This window comes from Camellia sinensis, chromosome 8, assembly GCF_055761805.1.
Source record: "Camellia sinensis isolate YWXY chromosome 8, ASM5576180v1, whole genome shotgun sequence".
NCBI classification, from domain to species: Eukaryota; Viridiplantae; Streptophyta; class Magnoliopsida; order Ericales; family Theaceae; genus Camellia; species Camellia sinensis.
The window spans coordinates 18,437,600-18,448,952 of record NC_138968.1 but is presented as its reverse complement, the minus strand read 5'-3'; the positions used below and the strand labels follow the sequence as shown (position 1 = coordinate 18,448,952).

General features: G+C 31.1%; 1 protein-coding gene across 27 annotated transcripts; it reads left to right on the top strand.

Moving 5' to 3' along the window:
• Window positions 1-854: 854 nt before the first annotated feature.
• Window positions 855-10,806, top strand: LOC145796837 (putative plastidic glucose transporter 3). 27 transcript variants are annotated; one of them, XR_014337411.1, is made up of 17 exons: window positions 855-1,004; window positions 1,140-1,183; window positions 1,311-1,352; window positions 2,107-2,201; window positions 2,315-2,381; window positions 2,809-2,856; window positions 5,152-5,271; window positions 5,408-5,494; window positions 6,367-6,466; window positions 6,578-6,690; window positions 6,832-6,925; window positions 7,903-8,056; window positions 8,188-8,331; window positions 9,507-9,555; window positions 9,823-9,889; window positions 10,009-10,083; window positions 10,621-10,806. XR_014337411.1 is itself a non-coding variant. In XM_082882164.1 (16 exons), the coding sequence occupies exons 9-15, from the start codon at window positions 6,392-6,394 to the stop codon at window positions 10,067-10,069; spliced, it is 690 nt and encodes a 229-aa protein (XP_082738290.1). In that variant the 5' UTR covers window positions 855-1,004; window positions 1,140-1,183; window positions 1,311-1,352; window positions 2,107-2,201; window positions 2,315-2,381; window positions 2,809-2,856; window positions 5,152-5,271; window positions 5,408-5,494; window positions 6,367-6,391; the 3' UTR covers window positions 10,070-10,083; window positions 10,621-10,806. The 27 variants fall into 27 exon arrangements, 15 of the variants coding, with proteins under 15 accessions (XP_082738290.1, XP_082738289.1, XP_082738286.1 ...); XR_014337408.1 differs by having other exon boundaries at window positions 9,823-9,919; XM_082882164.1 differs by lacking the exon at window positions 9,823-9,889.
• The last annotated feature ends 547 nt before the right edge of the window (window positions 10,807-11,353 follow it).

Genomic DNA, 11,353 nt, shown 5'->3' with positions numbered 1-11,353 from the left:
TAACCAAAAAAAATAGGCCGTAGAAAAATATGTTTCATTGACTACAGAAAATAAACTTTTATTTTAGTGGAAAATATTTTTCATTAAAATATTACCCCTACTTCTACCAAATAAAAAATAATAATAATATTTTTTTAATTAAAATAAAAATGAAACAAATAAATTTTCAATCTTAGTAACTAAAAAAAAAATGAAATTTTTTTCATTAACTACAAAAAAAATTTATTTTAACAAAAAATAAAATTTTTTAATGACAGCAACCCGCGTCACCAAAAAAAAAAAAAAAAGAATTAAACGATATTATTTTATTGTTTAAATTTTATTTGTGACCCCCCAAAAAAAGAAGAATCACCCTCCCACCTCTCGTTGTTCATCTCATCGCACCGATCATCATCGCACAGCCGATCTACCACTACAACAAAAAAGGTCTTTAGTGACGAAAACGCATGACGAAAAATAATTTTGTCTCTAAATATACATGTTTTAGAGATAAAAGTAAGATTTCGTCTCCAATTATAATATTTTCAGAGAGAAAAACTAAATTTCGTTATCAAATACTTAAAATCAATAAAACAATAGGTAACGAAAATTTTATTCGTCTCTATATTTTATTTTTCGTGGAAAAAAAATTCCCGCCCTTGTAAAATTTCGGGGAATATTTGGGTGTCATTTCAGAGACGAAAATTTTCGTCACCATTGTACAAAATTTTTTGCAAGGAAATAATTCCATCTCCTATAATTTTATTATATAAAATGACGTCGTTTTTTGCGACAACTTTTTCTTCCCGTCACAAATAGTTTTTTTTTTTTTTTTTTTGGCATTAAAAAAAAAAGGGGCTCCTTCTGAAACCCTTGGTGCCCAAAATTCCCAAATTTCATCAAATCCCCCTCTGATTTTTCTTTTCCCCCCTATCTCATTTTCACGCTCAACTCTCTCTCTCTCTCTCTCTCTCCATCTACATCTTCCATCTTCGGGAGACTCAGAATCACCTCTTTATTTGCTGGTAGGTAAAACCCCTCATCTCTCTCCATGATTTTCACCCTTGCATAGCTGTTCTCTTACGATTTGTAGTTCTCTCTTTCTCTCTCTCACAATCGCTTGTCTGCACAAACATTTGTCAACCGTCGAGTTTCTGCAGTTTGCCATTGCTGTGACCATCGTCGCTTCATTCTGGCTCAGTAGGTTTGTCTGCTCTTTCTCTGTATCTCACTCCTCATCTGCTTCTCTGTCCCAATTTCTTAACTGAACTCTGTTTGTCTATCTGCTTTGTATTTTTTTCGATTTTCATTTTTTTTTTTTTGTTGTCAAGGGTTTCTGGAATCTATATTCAATTGTTGCACCATAATTCAAGGTATACAATCTGATTTTGAATTAGTGTTACCAAATAATTTTAAAGCCATTCAAAATTTTCAACTATGGTTTTGTATCTCCATATCCAATGGATTTTTTTATTTCTGATTCTATATCTAAAATTAGTTTATAAACTCTCTCAATATGGAAGAATAAAGAATGAAAAGTGAAGAATAAGGAATAAAACCCTTCAAAGTTTCAAAACCCTAACCCTAACTTAATTTAATCTAAGGATATATCATCTACTTCCTTATGTTGGCAAATTTGAATTGCTTGAAATCTTGTGGGATACAAGGCAATAATTCTCACTTCTTTTCTTTTCAAGGAATGTTGATAGAACATTGCCTTGGAATTAATTAGGTTTTGCAAAGAAGTTGAGAAAGAGCTGTTAATTATAGGGAGTTAATTTATGCCCATACTAGTTCAAAAAAATAAAATAAAAAAATCATGCCCATACAAAAATTTACCAATAAAAGGCAATGAATTGAAGGTTGTTTTATAAATTTGGTTTTTATTTTGAGAAGAACCACAATCTGATTTTTATTTTATTTTTTTTAAATTAGGTTTCTTTTGGTTGTGTTTATATACGTATGCATATATATATATATATATATATATAACTATCTATAAAAGAAGCAAAACTTAAGTCTAACAACAGTTCATCTAAGAAAGAGGAAATTGCAAAATCACCCTCATTGAAGATTGCTAGGGAAGCTATGATGACACTGGCTGACCTCTATTCTGTGCTTCTCCAGCAAGCTCTTCATCAATTCCAGGCACCTGTGCCCTTACAGATTAGGTGGTGTGCTTTTCACCCAAGCTTGTTTCTCAAGTCGTGAGATATTAAGAGGTGTAAATTGTTTAATTTGTTTTCTGCAAATTACTCTCAAGTTTATCAAAGAAATTGTTCAATTTCTTACAATGAATGTTCGTTTGAGTGTTGTATCTTCTTTTATTCTGCAGTTTGCATTTGGGCTGAACTCTGTATGCTTTTTTCTTTCACAAACCAGCTGCAAATCCAAACAATCTGGTATGTAATTTTTTGGTTTGCTGTTTCTTTGTCTTCTATGGAGATGTCAATACTTGATTTCTATGCTTTTGTATTAGATTGATGCTTGTTATTACCCCAATTCTATTTAATATTTGGCTCAGCCTATGTATTGTCATTGTTTTGTTGTTTTGCTAGAATTTTATCTTCTGCTCACCATGTATTTGATAATATGCCTAAACCAATAATAACATACTTTCATTGATTGTTTACTGTTATTGATTAGGAAAAACAACTTATTGTTTATTAGTTTGTTTTCCTTGTCTGCAATATTTCTTACCACTCTTAATCAACAATATGATATCATTGGACTTCCCCTTTTGGTTCAAAATTTTAACCGATTTTCAATAAACCTTTATTAACTACTTAATCTAATCAATACAATGACTAAGTTCAATGTTTCTTGCAGAGATGGGCCTGCTTAAATGCCTAGGCCAAGTCTAACAAAATTGTGCAGGTACTATGAGACCGGACCTTATTATTCTCATCTCTTTGGAGTTTTTATTATCTGCTCTGTTTTTATTATGGATGGGGTGCTACCCGAAAAGCAATTCTTTACACCCCCCATTTAACCATGTACACTCAAAATCAGAAACACTAACCTTTATATATCATTTTTATTTTTCTGTTAATATTTTTAAAAATATTTTAATAACAATTTAAACTGATATCCTTTCTGAAAAGTGTCTGCAAACTGATATCCTTTCTGAAAATTGTCTATAAATAGATGAACTATTGTTCCCTCAAAACATTCACTTCTTTTGAATATTGCATCACATGTTCACATGCAAAGATCTACAATATATAAAAAAATAAATAAAAAAGAAAAGAGTAAAAGATCTACAAGATTGATGATAAGACATGAAATTGATATAAGTATGATAGATTTGCTGCATCTTAACACATAATTGAAGGATACATTCTTTATTTAATTACATGCATAATGCATTGCATGACCTGCGGTCACTATCTAACAACAAATTTAGATTTCATGCCAATGGCACATTTAAAGGGATTTGTAAGGACAAATTTAACTTCATATGCATGGATACATATATTTATGTGGAAAGATTTACATATTTCCCTCAGCATTAGCATTTAGTATAATAGTCATTTCAACTATAAGATTCAATTGAATTCTCTCAACAGTGAACTAAACCATTTTGGGAAGATTTAGGATTTGCATTGCTCTTATTTATTTTATTTTTTCCCTATCTTCTTTAACTTTAATAAAGGCAATGATTATAACTTAAAGGTAATGAATTGGGTTATTCCCAAAGAAAAAGCCAAATCAGTATGCAAGCAATGAACACTTGTAATGTCCCTTCAAATTAAAGGACCACTCACTAGACTCCCTATTTTTTTTGGGTAAGTACTAGACTGGCACATTTAAAGGGATTTGTAAGGACAAATTTAACTTCATATGCATGGATACATATATTTATGTGGAAAGATTTACATATTTCCCTCAGCATTAGCATTTAGTATAATAGTCATTTCAACTATAAGATTCAATTGAATTCTCTCAACAGTGAACTAAACCATTTTGGGAAGATTTAGGATTTGCATTGCTCTTATTTATTTTATTTTTTCCCTATCTTCTTTAACTTTAATAAAGGCAATGATTATGACTTAAAGGTAATGAATTGGGTTATTCCCAAAGAAAAAGCCAAATCAGTATGCAAGCAATGAACACTTGTAATGTCCCTTCAAATTAAAGGACCACTCACTAGACTCCCTATTTTTTTTGGGTAAGTACTAGACTCCTTGTTAGTGGCATCAGATTAGTATTATTGATAAATACAATTTTTTTTCTATAATTTTTTTTAATTTAATTAACTGTATAATTCTTTAGGTAGTGAAATTATGAAATTTTGTGTAATCTTCATGTTAAATATAATTAAGTTTAGGTGAATGTTTTTCTTTGAACACTTATTAGTTATGCTGTGTTTTTCTTTGAATGTGTTGGCCTTAGGTTTTGTGGATCTTGTAATCAAATTTCATCTTAAGGTGACTCTTCGCAAAGGCCTTAGACAGGAATTGACGAGCATGTATCTTTTGCACATTGATATGTATATATATACACACACGCATGTGCACAATCACACACGTGGATAAGGTTAAGAGTGAGCCTACTGAAAATCCATAATGGTCTTAAGAGGTTGAGAGTGAACCTACTGAAAATCCGGATATGTTATATTTGTTGTATGGGTTGTTGGTAGAGGCTGCGGGTGAACCTACTGAAAACCTATGTATATTGTTTTATTTATTGTAGCATTATTGAAAACTTATATATATATATATATGTTAAATGGAAATGCAACATCAAGAAAAAAGAAAAAGAAACATAACCAATTAAATATCTAATACATCTTCATAAGTCATAATAATATATGCAAGGATATAGAACAGGACTCCCGGTTTGAAAACTATGTAGAAAAATACACTTTTTCAAACTAAGTCCAAAAATGCACTTTTCCAGTACTTAGGCTTGAAAATAGGCTATAGGGGGCTAAAATCGTGAAAAATCCATGAGAAGGCCCGAGAACACCCCTAACACCTCGGGAGGGACCAATGTGCCATTTTTGTCATTTTTGTCATCATCAATTATGTTCATTTTTGTCAAATCCTCTAAAGCCTGATTGATTGTATTATGTTCATTTTTGTCATCATCAATTAAAAACATTTTGCGACCAAATATTTTAATCATTTTAACCATTAAAAAATCGGGACCTCACTTCAGCCCTAACAGGGTTTGCTAGCAATCAAAAAGTTGCGACTCTTTCTTTCTTGAACGAGTTTGCTCTCTCTAGAGCTCCAATACAGATTGGAAGCATCCATGGCAGATTTGTTCAATCTTCTTCAAATTTTGGTGCGTTTCTCTCTCTCTCTCTCTCTCTCTTTCTCTCCCCGCATACACACATATATATGATTTACAATATTGATCCGATCATCTCTTTTTCTTTCTCTTCATCATTTTCTACATCACAATCTTCAATCAATGGAAGATTTCATCATCGATTCATTGAAGAAGAATCTCAGTTGTCGATTTACTTCTCTTCCGAGTTCTCTCTTACCTGGTATCGAAAACCTAGGTCAGTACTCTCTAAACTGTTAAAATTATTGATATATATGAAGTTTAAAACTCTGAAACTTTGATTTCTAAATATATAGGGACCAAGTAAACTCTGATTTCTAAACTCTATATCAGAGTTTTATATATGAAGTTTCTGATCTTAATTTCTGTAATTTTTTTATATCTTTTTGTGTTTTGTGATTGTTGTTCGAGTTTCTATATATGGATTTTTCTATAATTTTTGACCTGATGGATTTGATGAATGATTTTTTTTTTTTTTACTTCCCATTCATTGACTGATTGTATCATAAACTTCATAATATGTATATCTGTTACTTTCTTTTTTCTTGATAGATTTCTATCTTGTTGGTGTTTGATTGGACTACTACAATTTTATATTTTGCTCACCATGTGTTTGACAATATGCCTAATGATGATACCATGAAAATAATGAGTGTGTTCCATAGATATGAATCACATAGTTGCTTTAATTGTTGGTGTTACACTTCACATAGTTGCTTTAATTGTTGGTGTTACACTTGTTATACTATAGTGAGAGTTATAACTTGAGTTGCTCAAGTTGGCTTGCTTGAGGTGCACCTTTTGTGTAACTTCAGATGCTTCTCCTGTTTGTGTTCACTCAAACTTCAGCATTATTTTTGCCTCTTCATTATTGAAAATAAGGTTGGAAAATATTATACATACACACACTTCATGTTGTGCTGTATGCTTAAGAAATGAAGGCTGATATACATTATCAGTTAACTCGGCACAACCAACTCCTGTAAAATGGAGAGTTTCTGAATTCATGTCTGTAGTCATGCTTCCTTGCTCTTTTAAAGTTTTATGCATGACACTCACCGAAAGGATATTCAACCTTGATACTTTCAGTGCCACCACAAATACTCTTGGGGGCATGCTTCTTGGGAGGTTTTTTGTTGGAACTGGAATGGGTCTCAGCCCACCTGTTGCAGCTCTCTATGTATCAGAGGTAAATGCAATGATGTTTAGTTTGTTTTAATTGTGGGCATAAGTTGGCATTGCTTAGTTCCATTGTTGGTGTGCTCATATTTACCCGATTATCCTTTGCCTTCATGAACAGGTTTCACCAGCCTTTGTAAGGGGTACTTATGGGAGCTTCACTCAAATTGCAACATGTCTTGGACTTATGGGGGCTCTATTCATAGGTATCCCAGCGAAGGATATTGTGGGTTGGTAAGATGCATGGCATGACATACAACCATATTGGAATATACATAATTTGTCATGACCTGCTCAAGGCATGTTGTTCTGTTGGTTGTTTGATTGGATTATATTATTGACTAATAACTATAAATATCTTGATCATGTGCACAGGTGGCGAGTGTGTTTTTGGGTATCTGCCATTCCTGCTGCAGTACTTGCTGTTTTAATGGAATTCTGTGCAGAGAGTCCTCATTGGCTTTTTAAGGTTAGCTGCTCTCGTGTGTCCACCACATTTAGTTTCTTGTGCTTGAATGCAATATTGATACTCCATATTGCATAAGGCTCTTGACAAATTTGATTTGTATTGATCTAGACATAAATCCATTCCAAATCCAAATTTGGTTATCTATGCTATAGGGGAGCAACATAATGTGTTCCTACTGACTTATGCGCCCATACCTTACATTCATGATACCAACTGCTGTGCATAAATCTATTATAGATAATATATTTAATCTGATCTTCATGTAGAATGGAATTTGATTTGCAAGTGATTAAATTTCATGATCTGTATCTGGACTTGAATAACTAGTTTAGTAGTCTGTTCAATATATAACTATTCTCGGATTAGGATCCTATTAGGATTGGGTTCTGAGGTGGGCTTTAAACAGCACTATGTTGAGACATTGCACAATTATTTTTTACCTCAGACTGCCTTCCATAGAAATATTATTTTTTGTGCTTGCAAACTGTGTATAACTTGACTCAAATATTCCATGAAGAGCTGAAATATCTGCAGAATGCAGTGTTTAAAGATATTCAATTGTAAACATATTCCACTATTTTTTTTTGTTGTTTTAAGTCCTATGAACTTGTTTTAGGTAACTAAATCCTTTGAATTTGTTCCATTTTGGTAAATGAAAATTGGGTTTTGAATCTTTAGCACAATTGAAATATTCAGAATAGATCCAGAACTTAATTAATTTCTGTCTTTAATGTTTTCAATCCCTGTGAGTTTCTTGCTTTCCACTCTTGACCTTTGATCTGCTCGGTGCAATTGTTCATTTCCCCTTGAAGATGCTTCTTTCCTTTCTCCAATCAGTTACAATTTTGAATCAAATTGCTAATCAATTACCATGATTCCACTTTGGTGCATTATTACTTTTTCTTAGAGCTCAAAAATATTTCATTGTCCCTTTCTTCATTGATTTTCACTTAAAATTGCTGCTTGGCTTAGCTCAGAGAGGAAGAATTGCTGAAGCTGAGATTGAATTTGAGAAGCTTTTAGGAGGATCACATTTCAAATCTGCAGTGTCAGAGTTGTCAAAATCGGACAGAGGGGATGAAGCAGATGCTGTAAAATTTTCAGAATTATTCTATGGCCGCCACTTTAAAGGTACATATGCTCATTAATTACACTATCATTTTTTTAAAAATTTATTTTATTTTATTTTATAATTATCATTTGTTCAGCATAATGTTTATTTGTTTCCTTTTTAAATGATATATTAATCACTTCTTTTCCAGTTGTTTTTATTGGGTCTACCCTTTTTGCTTTGCAACAATTATCCGGTATAAATGCTGTGTTCTATTTCTCTTCTGCCGTCTTTAGAAGTGTAGGAGTACCTTCAGACATTGCAAACATATGTGTCGGAATTGCAAATTTATCAGGTAATGTGTCTTTACTCTCAAGTATCTCATGCATTTTAAAACTCTAGTTAACTATTTCTTTATCAGTTTTTTTTTGGTTACTAATGTAGGATCAGTTATTGCTATGATCTTAATGGATAAACTAGGAAGGATCAGTTATTACTTATGAGTGAACACAAATAATGCTCAAGTTTGTAGTCAATGTTTCTAGTGACCTTCAGCAATTTGTAATATAAATCCCCTTGTTTATGTCAAGTTCTTCTTTAGCCATCCTATAATTTTTAATAATTTTAGAATTATACATATAATTCATGGCTCTGTTAACATTTGTTGTTATGCATAAGGGGTTTTGTCTAGTTTTACTCTGTGATGCTTATTCCCATTTTTTTATTTGTTACCTTCCCCAAGTAAGTATGTGAGATTTAGTTAACTAACTCCAAAATCCTATTTGTTCAGAATGATGAATAAATTATGGGCTCGTTTTATCGAGAATAGACCTTAATCTTGTTCGAGAATTTTCATCAGCGTTGGATATCACAACTTTCATCTTATTTTTTAATTGACTTTATTGTATTTTCTAGATGGATGATGATCATTATTCAGAATATGTTGTTTCTAGCATTTCAATATCTAATGATTATCTTATGAAAATCCTGATAATGGAAGGGACTCAGTTTATTGGTGTGTTTTTGTCGGGACTTCTGGTAAAAGAAGGCCACCAGGTATCAACCCTTCTCTTTACATTTTAACATTTACATGTACTGATTTTCTTTTCCTACACAGATTTATATTTGATGACGTCTTTGACTTTTTAATAAACAAGTTTCATCTATCAATTAGTCAATTCAATGGAGCTATTATTGACAATGATACTTGGAATCCATTAATAAACAGAGGCATATTCTTATGTTCACTTCATTTAAATTATTTGATGTACTAATTACGCATCATATATCTAATCTTATCTACCAACCTAAAATTCGAATGAAAATATGTGCATATGACTCTTTCTGTTTGAACCTGTTTGTTTTTTATTTTGAAAATATGTTCATATATATATATATATATATATATATATTGTAGATCTATAAATAACACAATAAGTAGTTCACATTTTTGTTCTATTGGCCTGCACATTGTCATGGATGCAGTTTTTTTATAGGTTGATTCTTCATCTTCTTCTTCATTTTTTGCAGATTTCTGCTACTTTGAAGACATCGATTGGTTAATTCACTCTCTATCAAGGTATTTCTCTATCCTTCAAGTAGTATTGAGTTTTTAATACAGATTGTAGCCAAAAATTAGTTTTAATGTTGAATTAATAAAATTAATTTAACTGATTCTGTTTGACTTTTGTTTACTTCATCCTTTTGATGTGAATTTTAATTATAGGTATTTCTTGATCTGTTTGATGTGAATTTTAATTGACTTTTGTTTACTTCATCCTTTTGATGTGAATTTTAATTATAGGTATTTCTTGATCCGTTTGATGTGAATTTTAATCTAACTCAGGTTTGTTAAGGGAACCAGACCATATATGTTCCCTGTTCTGTGTTGGCTAGAACATCTTGGGGGAGAGGTGAAGATCCTTGACAAGGATCTGATATTGGTTAAACTTCACTCATTTCCTCACCTGCAGAATTTTTTTCTTCAAGCTATGTCTCTTAACTGTTATCTCCATTTTTTTGTTTGCCCCAGGTATGCATTAGATGATATTGGTTCTGGATCTCATGTGCATCTCAGTTTGTGTCAGAGTTGAACCCATATGAATAGGTAGTTTGGTACTAACAGAGAAGTATGCATTTTTACCAGTTCTGTTAAAATATCTTGTCTACATAGAATTATTTTTTAAGCATGCAGTTATATTTGGAAATTTGATGGGTGTACTATTGATCTTGAGGAAAACCTTTCACGGTGATGTTTCCATCGATGGGTGTACAAATTGGTTTCTGCTTTTAAGACCAATAAGCTTTATTGATCCTTATTTGTTTTATAGTTTTTAGTGAGTTATATGTTGATATCATATGATTTTGATTGTCCATATAATACTCCATTTTATCATTTATGTGATCCTTTCTGCATTGTTGCATATTGTCTTCTTTTGTGGTGCTGTTTTACTGATATTTATGTGGAGAATCAAAATAATTATGTCATTTTTGGTGGCTGTGGGGAAAGGATTGGGGGCAGTTTAACAACTGGATAAATTACATTATTTTTGGTGTGATCTAAATGTAAGTTTATAAATTAATTAGTAAGTTTATTCATATGCTTCTGGCGGTTTTTAAATTAATTTGTTTTTTTATTTTTCAGGTCAAAAATTTCTTGGAGATATGCAAAATATGGTCAAAGAATTCAAGAATTTACTTTTTTCAAGTTTTTTATTTTTTATTTTTTAATATATGTAATCACAGTTAATTTTTTTTTTATTAATTTCTTTGTATATACTTTTAAACATTTAACTTTCATTTATGAAATATATGATATTATTTCATTCAATATATGATTGTGATTCGAAATATAGTATATAGTGTGTATTACATTATTCAAATGTGCGTGCAAAAATAATATTGATTATTCTTTAAATATGTCAATTTTTTTTTTATCACAGGTTTTATTAGTTATTAATCACACTTAAAAGGTGTGATCTAAATGTTTTTAATCACACTTAAAAGGTGTGATCTAAAGTCTTTAATCACACTTAAAAGGTGTGATCTAAATGTTTTTAACCACACTTAAAAGGTGTGATCTAAAGTCTTTAATCACACTTAAAAGGTGTAGTTTTTAATCACACTTAAAAGGTGTGATCTAAATGTTTTTAACCACACTTAAAAGGTGTGATCTAAAGTCTTTAATCACACTTAAAAGGTGTGAACTAAAATTTTTAATCACACTTAAAAGGTGTGATCTAAATGTTTTTAATCACACTTAAAAGGTGTGATCTAAATATTATTAATCACACTTAAAATATGTGATGAAAGCATTTTTTAATGACACTTAAAAGGTGTGATTAAAAATGACTATTTTTAATCACACTCCTAAAGAC

Bases quoted from the DNA above. Each gene is read 5' to 3' on its own strand.
- LOC145796837 (XM_082882154.1), top strand. From the start codon at position 5,328: ATGATTTACAATATTGATCCGATCATCTCTTTTTCTTTCTCTTCATCA. The intron at 6,926-7,902 runs GTTAGCTGCTCT...GGCTTAGCTCAG, and splicing joins GTCCTCATTGGCTTTTTAAG to AGAGGAAGAATTGCTGAAGC. The intron at 8,332-9,506 runs GTAATGTGTCTT...CATTTTTTGCAG, and splicing joins CGGAATTGCAAATTTATCAG to ATTTCTGCTACTTTGAAGAC.